Source organism: Falco punctatus, assembly GCF_963210335.1.
Source record: "Falco punctatus genome assembly, chromosome: 2".
Lineage (NCBI taxonomy): Eukaryota > Metazoa > Chordata > Aves > Falconiformes > Falconidae > Falco > Falco punctatus.
The window spans coordinates 119,575,801-119,594,505 of NC_137581.1; the positions used below are offsets into that span (position 1 = coordinate 119,575,801).

General features: G+C 41.8%; 1 protein-coding gene across 4 annotated transcripts in view; it reads left to right on the forward strand.

Annotated features, from left to right (window-relative positions):
• CBLB (Cbl proto-oncogene B) overlaps positions 1 to 18,705 on the forward strand; it is a 134,323-nt gene that overhangs the window by 69,375 nt on the left and 46,243 nt on the right. For all 4 annotated transcript variants that reach the window (XM_080375452.1, XM_080375454.1, XM_080375453.1 and 1 more), the window contains exons 5-8: positions 9,280 to 9,436; positions 13,605 to 13,726; positions 16,006 to 16,143; positions 17,707 to 17,794. In XM_080375452.1, the coding sequence (XP_080231578.1) occupies positions 9,280 to 9,436; positions 13,605 to 13,726; positions 16,006 to 16,143; positions 17,707 to 17,794 (505 nt within the window). The remainder of the gene's footprint in view (positions 1 to 9,279; positions 9,437 to 13,604; positions 13,727 to 16,005; positions 16,144 to 17,706; positions 17,795 to 18,705) is intronic.

Sequence of the window (18,705 nt, forward strand, 5' to 3'; positions counted from 1 at the left end):
GCCTGGAGATAATCCCCCGGGGCTGTGCGGCGGCTCTGGCCTGGGTGGGTGTGTGGTGCGGAGCGGGGAGCGGCGGTGTGGCGTGGTACGGCGTGGTACGGCGTGCTCCGGGCTGCCTTGGCGTGCTCCGGGCTCCTCGGTGTTCCGCGGGCAAGCCTGTGCTCCTCGCTTGATGGTGCAAAGCAGCCCTCAGCCCTTGCTCTGAGGTCACTGAGTAACGCGGCTCCAAGCTAGAGCGTAAACAAAAAGTAAGTTCTGCAGGATCTTGGCTTCTGATGGGTGAAGTGTAGCATGAGACATCACTCTGACACGTTGTTTGATCCAATCGGAAGGAGGGAATTGGAAGTATTAGGTCAATTTATAGGGTTTTTTTCAGCATAATAATATCATAAAAATAATCTTCCTGTCTCTAAGCATAATTAATTGGAAGCTTTTATATAATCCATTTTCTGCCTTGATTTCTTCTGGAAATGTTGTCATTTTTTTTCTTTTTTTAATTTGAAATATTCTAAATGGCAAGAAAGCAGGTCAATAGCCATTTATGTTTTGAAGTCAACTCCTCGGCTTTCAGTTTTTGAAAATGTGACCCACACTTCCGTTTACAAAATGCAATATATTATAATTTACTGAGGAATAAAATCCAAGATACAATTTCCAAGAGTCCAGTTCATAGTTTAAAAAAAAACGTTAAAAATTTATAACTGACTTTTTTCACTGCTCTTCCCCAACGAATGGGGAACTTCTAATTTTGTTGGTTGTGTTTGTCTGTCATCACACTTGCAAAATTGTGCAGCTGTAACTAGGCTTGTTCAGCCTGTTACTAATAAGCATCATAGGATGCGTTCATTCTGCTTGCGTTTAAAGCTAGCCAGGTGTACGTTCACTTGACTTCATACTTCACATAAATTGCCAGGCTGTTTTAGGTCTGATGATGACACATCTAGCCGCCCTTTGAATTTCTATAGGGAACACAGCAGCAGAACTCAGCAAGCAATTTAAAGGGCTGCATCAGAGGAAGGTGCTGAAATAACTTTGCACCTTCTTGGCCCTCAAATACCTCCTCAACTTCTGCCTTTCTGGCGCACCTCTATAAAAACTTCTAGATGTGTCAGTAGCGAGCGGGGCCTGGATGGGGGAGAACGCTGTGGTGCTTGTGAGGACAGCAGGTGCGTGGGTAACGGGATCCACCAGCCCTCCCGTAGGCAGGGGGTGCAGAAGCGGGGAGTAGTCAGAGCCTTTACGGTTGTGGGGTTTCCCAGGATCGCATGTTTCCAAGGAGGAGGGGGAAGCTTGGAAGGGATACGATGTTTGGAAAGAGACGCTAATGTGGGGGGTAGGAATGTATAGGGAAGGCTGATAAATTGAGTGGGAAATAATGAGATTTTGATTATCTGGGTGGAAAGAGAATGTGGGCGATAGCTGCGTGACAAAGGAAGAAATGGAAACAGTGATTTCTCTGCAAGGGGAAAGAAGAATATATATCCAAGTTAGGGGGTAGGTGAGGAGCTCGGCAGTGCCAAACAGAGGGCCCAGGATGGTTTCGATGCATTGACTTGGTCAAGGAAGCTGGCAGAGAAAAGCTGTCAGGGAGGTGAGGGAATAGGGAGAAGTTTGGATTTGCTTTGTGAAAACAAGTCAGGACTGGGTGAGAGTTTTCTGAAGGCTGAACGAGTGGAGCAGGCTTAGAACGGAGCTCTTCGGCTTATCCACAGGCTGTGAGGAGGAGGAGAGCCTCCTAAAGAAAACAAAGGAGCTGGCTGAAAAATGAAAAAAGGAATAAATTGGCACAAGCTTTATTTATACCATGGTCAAGGTCAAGATTTTAGGTAAAGTTCGGTATCAAGAAAGAGCTGGGTAGCGTCAGAAGCAGGAAAGCAGTGAAATTGAGAAGGTGTGATTTTTTTTTAATTTGTACTGATTGCTAGAATGCAATTACTGGAGCAAGTGGTTTTAGTGGATTGAACCCATGGTTTACCACTGTAGTTGTGCTGGAGCAAGTGATAGTTAAACGTACAACGAAACGGTAATGTTAAATGGAACTGTGAAATTGTAAGGCATGCAATCAGCAGTTACATTCGCTTACAGATACTTCAGTAACCCCCAGTGGCTTGTAAATATGCATGTAAAACATAATCTGATAGCTTCTTCATTATCCACATTTTAGCACTGTATAGTGCTTGATGTTAATTTTCCCCCGGTTCCTCGCTCACTTTAATAGCACCTTGCATCTTTTACAGGGTTTCTGTTCTGAGCAAAAACGGGCAGAATACCCCTGGCAGTGATCCTGAACTGAGCAGGAGAGTGGGCGAGGTGACCTAACAGATCTTTCCAGCCTCTGAATCTGAAAGCTGCAGTGAAGTCATGCAGGGTTTTGCAACTATTGAAATTTGTGATTTGTGGCACTCTCTGTGTTGCAGAATGAATCAGCAGTGAAATGTCAATGTTCTTAGATTTTCAATTCTCCATAGTTCTGCCATTTATTTTAACTTTTAAGGTTTTATTATTATATTTATTATTTATTATTATTTAAGGTTTCATTGTGAAACCTTAAAAAATTGAAAGCATTTCTGTTAGTGTTGTCAGATAAATTGATTTCCCCCCACCTTTTAGTTTCTGAGGAATCAGAAATTCTTTGACTGCTAGGGTCAAGCACGTTATTATTGTAATCTCTGATACTTCTTTTTCTTTTCTAGCCGAGGCCTGAAATGTATTTATTTTTAACGGGAATTTAGGAAAAAATGTAGGTATTGATTTCTCAGTATCATAGAATCACAGAATGGTTTGGGTCGGAAGGGGCCTTAAAGGTCACCCAACCACCTGCCCTGGGCAGGGACCCCTTCCCCCAGCCCCGGCTGCCCCCAGCCCCGTCCAGCCTGGCCTTGGGCACTGCCAGGGATGGGGCACCCACAGCTGCTCCGGGCAGCCTGTCCCATGCCTCACCACCCTCACAGTAAAGAATTTACTCCTAATATCTAATCTAAATCTCTCCTCTGTCAGCTTAAAGCCATCACCCCTTTCTTTATCAGGACATGCCCTTGCAAAAAGCCCCTCCCCAGCTTTCCTGCCGGCCCCGTTGGGTGCTGGAAGCTGCTCTAAGGTCTCCCCGGAGCCTTCTCCAGGCTGAGCAACCCCAGCTCTCCCAGCCTGTCTCCACAGCAGGGGGGCTACAGCCCCCTCAGCATCTTTGTGGCCTCCTCTGGACTCCCTCCAACAGGTCCGTGTCCTTTTGTGTAGCAGTTAAGCAGGATATTTCAGATATTCTGAATTCTGAGTAGATGTGGTTCTGCCGTGGTCCGTGCTTTTTGGTACAAGGTTGGACAGACGTAGCCTCTGTGGCTCGGGTTCAGAGAAGCAGCAGTAAAACAAGCAGACCACAACGCAGGACTGGACAACATTCAGCTGTCAGAGTGAGACCTCAGATAAGCTAGGTTTTAACACCTTGTTGATCCCCTGAATTTATTACTTGATTGCCTTTTCTTGCTACTGATAGTGACGGAGAGCCCTACTGTTGCCTGAACACTGAAAAGGCATGTACTGGAGCGGTGGTGCTGGCCCAGGGTGCTTCGGATCTCAGTGCCCACTGGGGGTAAAGGGAAGCCAAAGATGAAGGGAGATGAAAGAGGAAGAGGCAGTGATCTGAGTGCCACAGCCTTCATCACCATCCAGACAGGTGTTTTGTCAACAGGAACTCGTAAAGAGAAGGAAGTAAACATGGGATGGGGCTTTTAGAGGCCAGTTCCTCCCTCAGCTCATCAGCGGGGAGACAGGCTTACTGGTACCCTTGCTTACACACTTGAGCTGGAGGCAGCAGGGACTGTTCCCTGGGTGCTAGCAGACATCTAACTCGGGCTTTTTCATGCAAATGCAAGATAAACAAGCTTGAACAAGAAGATAGATGATACTGTAGAGAAGAGCTAGTAAATGGAAAGTTGCAAGATAAGATTAGAGACCAAAAAAGGACAAATGTCTTCACAGCTAGTCCAGGTGGCTAAGAATAAGGTGATAATTGCATGTACAAAGGATGGAGAAAACTAAGTTTAGTTGGGACAGGAGGCTGTGAGATAGGCGAAGAGAATCTTGGTGGACAGGCAGGAAGAGGCAGTGTTTGAAGTATAAAAGGACATGCAAAAGCATGGATGTGTTTTGGATTTGTGGTTAGAGATCAGAGCTGGAAATACATAGATAGAAGGCGCATCTCTTCGGGGACACTTCAGGAAATGCAGGCTTCCTGCGTCCCTTAAGGGAGTGCTGACTTGCTATCTCCAGCCATGCCCAGATACGCGGTTTTGGAAGCAGATGTTTTTGCTGGTATACTTACCCTGTTTCATGAGACTCCTTTTTTTCTCTCTGTTACCTTCTCTTTTCTCATGTTAGATTAATCTATATTTGTTCTGCATGATGTCACTATTTAATGATTGTACTGGCATGATACGGCAGGATTCCTGTTCTCCCTTAGGACTGAGCTTCTCAAGCTTTCTGTGTGTCAGTTGTTTGCTCTGCAGTTTAGAAGCAGTGAAAACATGTGGCCTCTCGCTTAAAACCGAAGCAGCAGCCTTAAGAAAATGTTCTGCGTTCAGTGATGATAAACCAAAATCCACATTGCTCACTGCAGGCTTGCAAAGAATGTTGTTTCTGATCTGGGTCAGTATTTGCTTGAATATTTTTGTGTTTCCTCTGGGTACAGTAATTCCCTTGTTATGTTTTCTGGTAGCATTTGAGAGTCTCTTGCAGACAAAACTGTTCACTGTAAGTTACACAGGTATGTGTTTACCTTCCTACACATACTTGTGGTCTGCTGTGGCTCAAATGGGAGCAGTGTCACTTGACTCCAGAACAGCTGAGTCTTTCTAGTTCTCCTGAAGCGCTGTACTCTGCACACTCAGAAAATATTTGCTTCCTCCAGGTTTCTTTTAATGTCTTTTGCTTTTTAATAATGCAGCAACGTTCAGGGGGTTTAAGAAAATCCTATGTACACATGATCAGGGCAGGAGGGAAGGGAGGACCTAAATTCCTCTGCTAAATTGCTTGAAAATCACATGCTGGTCACTAATCCTTCTCCTTTAGGCATATGGAGGTGGTGGGGGTGGTGTTTAAAACACTGTATTTGAGAGTATGGAGTGGCACGTCCTTTAAACGTGTGTCAATGGTAAAGAGATATCATCCTACGTAAAATATTTTTTTTAAAGCTTATACTTCAATCAGAATACTTTTGAATGCATCGTTCTCTAAATACGCTTATTAGTTTTAGTCTTGCAGAAGAAATGTGGAGAAGTAATGTCGTTTTGAGAGCCTTGGCAGAGAAATGGTTTGCTTTAGGGTTTTTGACAGGGCTCTTAAATAAGAAGGCAACCCCAAGGTAAATGGCAAGCTACAGGTAGTTTTGATTTGAGAGAGAGAGAGAGATGTGTGCAGAAACCCTCCTCAGGGAAAGTTATTCATTCGTTTGTTTCATTTTGTGCTTTCTTTGCTTTAATTAGTATGGACTTTTACTCTAATGATGAGGAAAGGCAGTACAGACATGTATGGATTAATAGTTTCCTAAAGGTTTGGCGAATAGAGATTAGGTTTTCCTTGGAAAAGATCCTCCATAACCTTTTTCCACTGTACGAGGTGTGCGTCTCAGCTTCCTTCATATTTTTGTTTCCATCTAAAATTATCTCTCCTGAAGATTTTGAGCTAATTGAGGGTCGTAATAAAGTAACATGTAGCACAGTAACAGTATGCACATGTAACATAGTCAGGTATGTTTGTATTACTTCCATGTCCTGTGTTTCCCCCCAAATTATATTGTAAAAGGAGCAACTGGTACCAAAGCCCTGGGTGTATCTGTGTATGATGCGTGTGTGGTGGAGCTCCTAATGCTGGGCATCAAACCCTTGAGGGTGGCAGAGCCACCCTGCAGTGCTGTCCTCTCATGGGAGGTGCTCCCCGGGACATTGTCCCTGCTGGAATCATGTGTGCTCCCCTACTGCAAGAGGTATCTTACGGAGCTGCAATTAAACCCCTGAAATACGGAGGCACTGCACTTCCCCAGCCTAATTTTATAGAGAACTAATGTTACCAGGATGTCATGTTGTCTTTCTGGTGAGCTGTAGCAGAGGTGACTAACTCATCTCCTCCTAGACAAGTGTCCACAGGTCAGCCTAGTAGCACAAGGCATGTGCAGCCTCCCTCCAGCGCAGGGTATCATTACGGCGTGATGCAACAAATATTACAAGGACAAAGATCTCTGAAAATATTTATAGGAGATACCTTCTGTGGTTCAGGAGCAGAACACTGCAGGCAGGATTTCATTACATGCAGGATCCTATTTTTTCTTTCTATAAAGGCAATCTTTTTTTCGTGTTCAAATAGATATAGATGTATCTATATATCTATTCAAACAACAGTCTAAGCATGCTATTAACTAGGACAGTCCCAGTCTCTACTGGGGTTTGACTGGTCCTGTTCCCTTCCCACTGCCCCTCCCCAAGCAACTAAAATCACTATTTAGATTTGAATAATGAAAAGGTGGCCTCAAAGGCTGTATGTCCCCTAAACCAGAAGAAAACAACAGCGGTGAAATGTTAACTCAAACTGAAAGTTGACTCGCCAGCCAACTCTGAAAGGCTTTTTCACCCGTTTGTGGCCGTGGGAAGCCACCTGCCTGGTCCCGCCGGGATCTCTGCCGGAGGAGGATGCTTCCCGGTGTGCCTGAGAGGTCCCAGATCTCGGTGCTGGAGGAGCAGGAGGAGGGATGTTGCAGAATCCTTCACCCTCTGAAGACTCTGCATCACCCTCATTTTGAGTGAGTGCCTGCTGCCTGCAAGGTATCGGAAGAGTGCAGCTGCAGCGACGAGAGAGAGGTTGGAGGAGAAACGATCCCTGCCTGGTGCTGTTTCTAAGTGTTCGGGAATGATGGCTGTGTAAAAGCAGCTGCTGAGAAATAGGAGTGAATGTGTTTCAACAACCAGTTCTCACCTTACGAAAATGGAAGGTAGAAGAACTATTCCACAGAGCTGCAGAAAACCAAATATCTACTCAATATAGTGAATTTTAAATTAGGACCACCACTTTTTTGGACACTTCTTCTCAGAGAAGTCCCACAAAATAACTGTAATGTTGTTCCATTACCTATGCACTCATTTCCCATCACTTTGTTTCTGTCTTAGCCAAAGTACTAGCCAACAGATCTCTAAAACCACGTTCTCCTGAAGACTTTTTGTTTGGTTGGTGGGGTTTTGGGGGTGCAGGGCGTTAGTCAAGAGAGAGCGAGAGATCCTACTTACCAGTCACATCTAATGAGTAAGTTTTCATGAGACTGTCTCAGGTGAGGCTTGAAAAAGCAGTTCTTAAGGTGTAGTGTGGCTATAATAATTCATGGTAGAGTGTTGGTTTTTATTTGAGGGTTATTGTCTTAACCCTTCAAAAAAAATACAGAACAACAAAACAAACAAAACCCTCAAACAACCCCTACCACCCCCCAAAAAAACCCAAAACAAACAAAACCCCCCAAACTTTTCTAAACCTGTTTCAGTGTGATCGGGGTGTTATAGCCATTTTGGGTGGTTTACAAAGAGAATCAGAAAACATTTCAGAGCCACAGTTACAGGAACTAAATAAGCAGTAGGCACTTGAACTAAGACAACTTTAAGACCACAAAAGCGCTGATGTTTTCCAGCTTTGTTCTCTGAACTTAGTGCAATGTTTCATTCTCTCTCTACCATAATCAAATTTTGATGTGCATTCTTTCTTAAAAGGCATCTGATGTGGTATCTCTCTTCAGCTCTTTGTGGTTTCCTGTTTTTCATACGCAGATGAAAGTATCTGCTGAGATCTATTGAACTTCACATTTTATCATTTATGACTTTCTCAATATAAGCCTCCAAGTAACAAGTAGATTTCTTTGCACTTACAAATCTAGCCAATGCCTGATACAGTAGAATTACAGGAGCGTGTCTTTAGTGTTGTACTTCAAATTCCTACTTGTTTCAATTTAGGTTAACTGCATAATATTTGTTTTGCAGGACCAACTTCATACAGCTGGTCTCCACCCCCCCTGCCCCCCCAGTACTGTACTAGCAAGTAGTAAACATTTCTGCATAAGAAAATAATTTAGAAAACCTGGAATAAAATATTTTGACTCATAAAAAAATAAGGCAATATGATCTAGTAAAAATTGCAAGAAATATTGGTGAGTTTGAGACACGTGTCTTATAATTTTAACAGTTATTATCAAAATATTACTATGAATGTGTGAGAACTTGTGAAGTCCTGAAAATAGTTACATATTAGTTATATTTTGGTTAATTAAAACATTTTTAAAATAGCATATAATCTGCTGTCAGTGTCAGGAGAAATTTTAAGAGAAGGTGTTAACGATTTTGCAAAACTTGGGTGAGACCTTAATGGCATGACAAGAAGAACTGCTATTAATGAACAATTTATCATGGTTTTAAGAGCGATAAAATAGAGTACTTCCAAGGGATCAGCCTTGGGTTGATTCCGAATACAAGCACTTGGTTGGCAAAATAACTAACCTGCGTTTTCTCTGACTGTGCAAATAGAAACTGAATTTGGCAGAACACGGCTTTGTATTGGAGAGGGTAACTTTAATTTCCTTCTATTCTGATTTCCCACCTTTTCCCACATTCACTACTGTCTGCAAAGACTCCCTGTCCTGCAAGAATGTGTGAAGGTGAAGATCTGAGAAGATGTGTCTTCTCATACTCGTCTAACTGCCATGGGCTGTGTTGGACCAGTGTCAGCGGGATCTGGTCGATTGCTATCATATTACTTGACCGGCGTTTATGAGCTTTAGCTATAAAAAATGTCATCACAGCAGATATACTACATTAATGCTTATCATTCTGAGAAGGGAGGCTGTGAAGAAAGGGGTTCCTCGCCCAGCCCAGAGGCGGTCCTTTACGCTCCCCTTGGGAGGCTGTGAGGTCGCTTGCTACGCCTGCTTGGAAGGGTATTTCGGTTTCTGCAGTGTTCTTTTTGTTGTCCTCCTAAGGAAGCCTGAATATTTATAATTTTAAAATAAATGACACTTTGATTAACCATATTTAAAAGAAGGCAAACCATTCTTTCATTTTCTTAAGCTGCTTTAAGAAAACTTGATTGTTGAGGGGTTTTTTGGTTGTTTGTTTTTTTGGTTGGTTTGGGATTTTTTTGTCTGTAGAGAAACCAAATTAAGATTCCACTTCTTTCAAAGTCCAGTTCTGGTGTCTAAATAAGGTATCAAATCTTAAGTATGTGGTTTTATTAAATTTATTACTTCTAACCCTCTCACAGAACTATAGTGCCATGGAAAGTGTTCAGGCAGTGCCTTCATGAAGTTCATCAGATAAGCTCTGGTTTGGAAGCCATGGCTCTTAAATCTACTATTGACCTGACCTGCAACGACTACATTTCAATTTTTGAGTTTGATATCTTCACTAGATTATTTCAGGTAAGAAAACTGTAGATGCTTGTGTGAATAAGTGAACCTTAGTGCCCTGAGGCAAGTACCTGTGGCTCAAGGAACCAGATTATTTGGAAAAACTGAAACAACTGAAACACTGCAATTCAGAAATGAATTGTGCATGTTTTTTTTAGTCCCTCAGAGATGTTTGGGCATCAGTACCATCTGAAAAACTGGAAACATCCAGCAACGCCTGCTACATTTCAGCACATAATTAGTGCAATCACAATATCTTTGTGTTTGCTGCTTAATTTACTTTTCACTATTCTTAAATGCATTCCTAGAACTGCAGGCCTTCAGGTACTTGCCTAAGTTTTACTTGTGTTTTTATTATGCTTTTGTATTTGTATATACTTACTTGAAGTGTTTCTACAAACACATAAAGGAAGTTTCATATGACTGAGGTTTTTAGGCTAAATGTAGGCCAGACTTTTCTTGATGAATGTACTTTTGCCATTAATGCTCTGTTCTTTATTTACAATAAGGGACTGTCTTTGGGAATAGAGTTAATTATATTACTGTAAATAAGTAGTATTTATCTGGAATAAGCTTGTACGTATATTACATGCCTATGTTGACATTGTGTCCCTTCTACAGAATACTCTTGAATATTTTAGTCAATACAGAAGGCTGTGCTGGTTTGCATCCATATTAGATGTATTGACTCTGAATTTGTTACTTTGGGTATTTCTTTTGTATATAGGCACATTTAAGGTGTACAGACATTTATTTGATCACTTACTTTCTTTACCCTGTACAGTGACAAACTGGTGCCACAGCCTTGAGCTGCACTGGGGGGGGTGGGGGTGGGGTTAGATTGGATATGAGGAAAAAAATCTTCACTGGAGAAGGCTATCGAGCACTTAGGGGCATGGTTTCAAGGGAGACTTGGCAACGATAAGCTAACGGTTAGACTCGACCATCTTAAAGGTCTTTTCCAACCTAACTGATTCTATGATTGTGCTTTTTCCCGTTGGAGGTACGTTCAAAATACCAATTTTCTGTCAAAGCCTGGGCTGTGTGTTTGGTCTCTTTTCCATGATAATCTCTGTTTAGCTTTCTTGGGTTTGCTGCTATGGGAAAGTGTGCCGTTACAAAATTGATACTAAGATTTGGCATGAGATGATTAAAGTTTTTAGTTTACGGAGTTTTGATTTTGATCATCTCCATTCTGAGTCAAAACTGTATCACAGTTGAAAATGTTACAGTGTAAGTGATCTGTATAACTTAACCACAGACACTGGTCACTTACTCAAATGTGCACAGGTCGTGGGGGTTTGAACAGAACTTTGGGGGTTCTCTTTGCTGAAGTGATAAACTAGAGAATATGGATCACTGCATTATGCTGCTTTAGCAAAATCCCCCTGCCCTTTGCCCTTTGTGTGGAGCTCGATGGGATCAAGCATTCCTGTCCGAACGTTGCTGCCTTGGGACCAGTTTCTACTCTGCCAAAAGTTTCTCCCTTTTGCTCAGTGTTTGGCTAACGAATACGGTGTTCAGGTTAGTAACCGGGCACAATCTTGATCTCAGACTGGACTGTAAAATATCCGAGGCCTGTTGGCTGCAGCGTACATGCCTATGAAATGCATTTATTTAAAGTTCCTTTCTGTAGGATTTTTCCCCCTAAGCATTTTGCTTACCAGTAACAGCAGGGTTCGGGTTTGTGGTTTTGTTGTTGTTTTGTTTGTTTGTTTGTTTTAATCTGTACATCAAGTGTAAGATTAAATGAGAAGTCACTGATCTGAGAAGTAAGTTTGTTCCAACCCTATGTGGGCTCCTATAGATTGCATTAATACCAGGACAGAAGCCTCAAATGAGATTTATTTTCCTTTTTCTGTGAGCTGATGAGTATCTATTTGCGTTAGTTTCTTTGTGAGGCTGTTGCCGGTTTGATTCATTACAGAGCCTGGTGCTGGAGAAGGGGGATCAGCAGTACCGGTACGGGTAAGGTGAGCAGGCTGGTTAGGATTAACTTTTAATTTAACTGAGAACGAGAAGGAGAATTTTTGCCGAACAGATTACCAGCGGGTGCGATAGCCGCATAACTGTTGGAGTGAACTCGCCCTGAACTCGCCCTGAGAACCTCTCCCAGAGGTTACATTTTACTTCTCTAGTTTTTAAATGGCTTCTGTAATGATGTGTGTGTACGCCCACGGAGAGAAAATCCCAATTGCTTAAGTAATCAAAGTACTGTTTTGCCAACTGCGGGTTGTGTTACAGATAAGCTACCTTTAAAGCGATGCAGAAAGCAAGACTAGTTTTTACGGAGATCCTGTGAAAGGGGGGTTGCTCCCCCTGCCTCCCCACGGCATGCAGGCACAGCTGTGGGCGCTGTGTTCCCTGGCCAGGGATGAGGTGAGCAGGGCAGAAGGTGTAGATGCTTGGAAGGAAAGGGACTCCATTCTGTCACTGGTTAACATCTTCAGTTATCCTTTTATGCACAAATATTTCCATAGAAGAGAAAGTGTACAGATATTTTCCCATTTGACGTTTCTGCTTTTGTAATTTATATAAATTTATATATATACAAATGTGTGTGTGTATATATATATACATTGAAAACTCTGCGTTTGTGTGCACAAGGCAAGCTATGAGTCCTTGCACTTTTGATTTTTTCGGTCATGCAGTCCCCTCATTTTCTAGATTCAGCAGTAGTGTGACACTCTGTAGAGAGTCCAGGCATGTGGGGAAGACGCTGCCCACTGTCAGCCTAGGAGCCTGACGGTTGTGATTAACCAAGGAGTTTGCATGCTACATGAATTTATTTCATAACGTACTGTAGCGAGCCTTTATATCCCGCAGTTCAACAAAACATCAAAGCACTGAGCATTGGATCATCCTTTGATTTACGTGCATGCGCTGGAGTGACACGGCAGGAGAAGGAACGTTGTGTTTTTGGGAGGGAAGCGTCGGTGTTGCTGTGGTGAAAGAGGAAGAGTCAACTCCCTCAAACTCCCTTTTTTCTCTGGAGCAACCACAGTGTTTCGTGTGGTGAAGCCTTCTGGCATCCACCGCTGGTGAGGGCGCAGAGGAGCTGGCAGGGTGCAGTGATGCGTTTAGGATTCTGATTTCTTTTTCCCCTTTTCTACAAATTTGAACACGTGAAGTTTCTTGTGGACTCTGTGCTGAAGCCTTACTATTGTATTTCATGTGTCTGATTTGAAGAGGTAATAATTTTAAGACGGGTGTTCACCCATGTTTAAGCAGTGGTTAGGGTTTGCCTGGGAAATGAATCATAACCTCAAGCAGCAGCGTTGGGATGCGCTGCCCAAGTATGTCACGCGGGCATTTGCCCCGTGCCTTGCCAGCCCTTGGAAGCCCTTGTCAAGGGGATTTGCAGGGCACACAAGAACACCAGCCTCTTCACTCCTGTTGCTTCACTTCACCTCCCTTGATCTTTTGACAAATACACAAAAAAAAAAATCTCCAAACCATTCAGAGGCAGGTTTTTGTGTCTCCGAATGCTGGCAATGAACACTTAATATATTTGTATGAATCCACTACTTCAAACCCATCCTTCACGTACAGAAAGGGCTGTCCTGCATCCTTCGCAGAGGTGGTGTATTGGGCGTGTGTCGCTGAGTTTTCGGGAACATTTGCTATTCAGGTCAGCAAGGACTGTGGTGAAGTACAGTCAATATTTGTATTGTTTGCTGGTTGTAATACCATTATGCTAACTGAAGAAATCAAGAAGTAGAGAATAAGAAAAGAAATGACAGCTGAAATTAGTGGCTTTGTTAGGCTTCATTTGTTAATGTTACTTATCGGTACCTATGGAAGTGCCCCAGGACCTCTCAGGAATAGGCTTAACTGTGTGTTGATTAAGCCATCATGGAGCCGTGCTCTCCAGGTTCTAACTAAACACAAAGTTTAATACATTAGCTACAAACAGGCAATTCTGTAAATTCAAGTTCTTCAGAATCTTTATCTAAAAATTTATACTTGATGTTCTTGGAGTAATCCCTTTGAAGGAAACCTGGGAGCGAATCAGGGTGTGTAGGATGGTCTTTTGTACTGTTTAGACCTTAACCACAAGTTCTTGTTTTTCAGCTGAAGCTAAACCACGGTAGGTCTTCCTGACAAATTGGCTTGAGTTTCATTAGAAACATGTAACTACCTGGCTGCATCTGTTTAATTGTTTGTCTTCGTTTTTTAGCCGTGGGGTTCAATCTTAAGGAATTGGAACTTCTTAGCTGTGACGCACCCTGGCTATATGGCATTCCTGACCTACGATGAAGTGAAGGCGAGGTTGCAGAAATACAGCACTAAGCCTGGGAGGTGAGAAGCTGTGCTGATTATTGCTTCCCAAATAAACTTGCTCTCTCAGAAGCTACATAATTTACTCTAGGTTCATACTTCTGTACTGTGTGATACTTAATGCTCACTGCAAAATGGAAGGAGTGAATCTTTGGCTTTTTCTTTTTGGTAACAGAGTGAATCAGAGCCATAGTACATTTGGGGGTTTTATACTTGTGATTTTATTGGTATCAAAAGGTAGTTTTAAAAACAGCTTTTACTACTAAAGCTCTGAACTCCACAGTCAAAAAACACTGACCTTTTACATTTTAAGACATAGGAATTTTGTAAACACGATCTGGTTTTTATGCCATAATTCTCCTACAGTGCTATGTAGCAAAAAAATACTGTATTAGCACAAGAAAGTCTAAGTGTGTACAAATAAACAGGAAAAAAATTGAAATTACATTGCTTTTCCTTTCTTCTTCTGAATTAGGTACAATAAGCAATGTGTTCTGGAAAAGCATACTTGAAAATATAAATTGCTTTTCAAAATTTGCATTAAATTGCTGCTCAACAGTAAAGTAAAAATAATCTTAACATTTTCCATGGTAGCACACCTAATTATGAATTTAGTCAGTGCTTATGTGTTCCTTTTATGTTCATACTTTTTTTTCCTTTGCCAGTAATGATTGTGTATCCCATAATCTGCACCTGGAAAAGGAATCTGTCGATTAAATATCATGGCATGTAGAGTTTTTAAATAATTTCTGTGTGGTGCTATGCATACTGAATTATTCAAAAGGAACTTTTACTATTTGTGCCACTTCTGCTGTCCTGGAAGAACATCCCTGTCAGTTAGGAAGCTCTTTCCCCCTGATGTCTCCTTGTCTAACTTTGCTCTGGGGTCACATGTGTACGTAGGTAAAAGTATGTCATTTTGAAACTTGTTAGAGAAGTCTAGCAACAGTTATACCCGTATTCTGTACTTAGTTTTTTTTTTATTTTTAGCAAACGATATGTTGTTAAGTTGCCTGCCTGGTCCAGTCCATATATACAAGAATCTGTTTTTTTCCAGCAGAGTAACATTGAACTGCAGCAGTCGGATAACAAGGTTGATTTTGAGAGTGGTTGCTATACTTGCTTTTTTCTCTATTATTAATTCTGATTCTGTGATTCTAAAAAAGAAGTAATAGAGGAATTATCCAAAGCTGCCTCTATGTTCCATGTAAATAGAGAGTTAGTTTTAAGATAACTTTCTATTGCACACCAGAAAATTACTTTCTGAGTCACTTAGGTGAAATGCTGAGTGTGAAAGAGGAGATACGAAGTGAAATTGGTTCTTTAATCTAAAACATCCTGGAAATCACCAGATTCTGTTGAAATGAGTAGTTACTACTTCAGTGTAAGGTTGGCCCCACTGAAGTTTTAAGAGCCATGCCAAACTTCAGGGAGGCTAATATTTCTCATTCTAAACAGTTTGGAATGAAATAAACTATAGATGTGTGATTAAGAAAAGCTGCTCTATAATACAAAATCGAGTTTGCGGTATTTCACTGTGGGATGCTTCTCTGAGTGAGGTTTTTGCGTATGAGATGGTGTCTGACATGAAAAGGACCAGAGTCTGTAGAAAAACTAAACATGCCTGATACCGTTGCCTATAATCTTCCTTTTCCTCCTGCTGTGCTCCCTGCCTACCTCCTGTATGCTCCCAGCTATCACCTGCAGCACACAGAAGTATTTAAGTTTAAGTCCAGTTGGCTTGGTATTATCTGGTATTTTCTGAAGAAGTGATATTTCTTCTGTCCTGTGCACCACCTCGGGTGCCCACAGATTGGTGTTGCTAGTAAAGTGGGGTTTATTATTTGTCGTTCGCATTTCTGTTGCATCTAAAGGTGTTTTATGTTTCCCCTTCCATTCATTCAGGTTATTAGCCTTTATATGCACCCAAAATGTATGTTGTAGCTATGGACACTTGACAATACAATACGCTGTTCTTGAGCAGGTTTTGGGGCATGTCTAAATGTACATGTTGGGGCTGCCCACAGGGAATGCGCAGCTTTGAGAACTAACAAGCAAGCAAATGAGAAGCTGGGGGTAGGGTGCTACTGGTACCTTATTTCTGCCCACGAGGAACTGGCAGCGTAAAAGATGCAGGTTTATTTAAGGTTGTACAAAGAACACGCGGCAGAATTAGGCATCTGACCCAAATCTTCAGAGACCTGACGCAGCGCCTTTACCAGAGGCCATCCTTGCGCTCTGCGCTGGTTTCGCGGGACTGTGATTAACGGTGACTTTTTATTCATCCTGTCTTTCTCAAGCTACATTTTCAGGCTGAGTTGCACTCGGCTGGGACAGTGGGCCATCGGGTATGTGACCGGCGATGGGAACATATTGCAGACCATACCTCACAACAAGCCCCTCTTTCAAGCTCTGATTGATGGCAGCCGGGAAGGATTGTAAGTGCAAATTCCTACAGGCACCATACGTACAAAATCCCGATTTCCTTGTTCTTCTAATGCTTGGCTGGGTAGCTATTAAAGATCTTTAAAACACAGAGAATCTGGGATGTGGTGTTTAACATTCCTTTGGAGTTTAAGGACCGTCCCTTTTATCCATTTGAAAAACACCTGTTTCCAGGTAATTCCATTAACCAAAATTAATGAAAGTTAACCAAAGCTATATCTCATAGCAGATAAATTCCAGGAGAAAATAAAACTGGGCAGCTGTGACATTGATTCCTCCCCACCCCACCTAGTAAAAGTCCCAAATGCACTTAAGCTTATTGAACAATTACTACTGCCAGTTACTCATGGGTCTAACTCTGGACAATGATTTGAAAGCTATGTAATTGCTTTTTTATTTATTGTGCGGCCTGAACATTCTCCAGGTTCTAATAGTTTACTGACAAGATTTATAATTATAAGAGAATCTAAGTTTGTAGGGAGTAGTAGTACAGTTTTACTAGGCTGGCTAGTTTTGGTGTCAGAACCTTTTCACTGGGATAAGTGTTTTGATATATCCACATGATCATGATGGTGAGGGGGGGTAGAGGGAAAGGAAAATTGATTAATCCTCAAGAAAGGATTGAGAAACCCTTTACAGTCTTGCAGTTTTTCTCCATCCTGCACAGTGCAGTAATTATTTTTTTTCCCAGGTATGATGATTTCATACATGTAGTAACAAGCACCCTTATAGTGGTGGTGTTTCAGGCAAAAACTGAGCAAAAAAAATCTAGAGCTGAGAATATTTAATGCAGAGTGAAGATTTTGTACCCTATGTAAATACAGTTTACTCACAGCGTGACAACATCCTGACTTTCAAGAAACTCTTTCCATGTTAGAGGTAATATAAATCTGAATATAGAACACCTTAGGGTCTCTAATGTCATTTAATCTATTATTAATTTCCCACAGGACCGAAATGCCCCCGTTGGTTCTTGCTTAAAGTCTAGTCTGCATCTTCGTTTCTGGGTGTAGATTCTTGTCATAAATTACACAGATTTATGTATGTCGTAATATACACAGATATAATATTATGAGACACATATATAAAATTGCATATATCATAATACACAACGATACACACAAAAGTTCATAACTTTCTGTTCTGCTCCATTGCTTGCAGTAGCCTATAGAGTCACCGAGCGTGATGCTCGCAGTGGGGAGATCACTAGGAGCACAAGCAAGTATAAGCTCGCTGTGAAATGAAGATGTAAAATAATATTCTGTTGAGCTACCTCCAGAAGGTTATCTGCTAATCAAAGCTCAGATGCACTCCGGTGGTAGCTGTGCATGCGATATCAAAATCCTTCCTGGGCTTTTATAAATAGACTTGAGCATGTGTCAGGATGGGCATGTAGCGTTCAGTTGCGCCCAGGAAATAAGTTGCCTGAGGAAAGACGGTGCATTTTAGTTAATGTCTACTGGAACTTACTCTGCCCCTTTGAAATTTCAGTGGTATTGTTCAGCTAATAAAGCTAAAGAAATGTGGGTATTTATAACAATCTTCTTGTGATGCAGCTATCTGTTCCCAGACGGGCGAAGTTATAATCCCGATTTGACAGGATTATGTGAACCCACGCCACACGATCACATAAAAGTCACACAGGTATGTTGCAGAATCTGTCAGCTGTGTCGTAATTTCCACTTCCCTCAGTATCTCATCTAGCAGTGATAATAAGTTTATATTAAAATGCGAGAAAGAAATTCATAGGAGTGAAAATATGTTGTTGATAGAAGGGCTTAGATGAAGAACAGGATAATAATCGTTTGAACTCTAGCACTGGTTGTGACGCAGATGGCATGGCTTGGAAAATTTTGTTTATTCTAAGCCTCTTCCAAGTGAGAAATGTTATTTCTAATAACAGTTATTAAAGATTTTTCTGATATTTATGTTACAGGTTTCTGTAGCTTGGTGTTTCCTTGCTAATAGCAGATGGGAATACAGAAATGAAATCAAGATCAAATGATAATTTTGAAGCCTGAATAGGAATGGTACAGTTCGTTCACAGGTCCAGGAGGAAAAGCGTAGTTCATATATCACAAAGATACCAGTTCCAGGGTCTCTCTCCTTTCTTCTTTGTCTATTGTGCAAATTGAAAGAAAGATCAGAGAAAAGCAACAGAAATAATTAAGCGCCTAAAGGGAGTCACTTTGCAAAGAAAATTAGAATATGTAGATGTGTTTGTCTTGTTAAGTGATGATGTGATAAACCAGTGTTGCAGGTGTTTGATACTCAAGTAACAGGAATTAGCCACCACAGGACAAACGCTTGATTAAAAATGTAGCTGAAATGAAGGTTCAGGTATACTGTGTAGAGTGTTTTTCCTGACAGAAGCATCTGGAAGTCTTGAAAGTCAAGAAGAGGCACCAGACCAGGTCCCAGCCATGCTGTGGCAGGTGGGCTCCCGTTTCTGCCGAGCAGAGTGGGTGACCCGAACCTGCCGCAGTTCTGGGCGCTCCGTGCGCTCCATCCCCAGAGGTGCCGTAGAAGAGAAGTATCCGTTACCGTCACTGGTA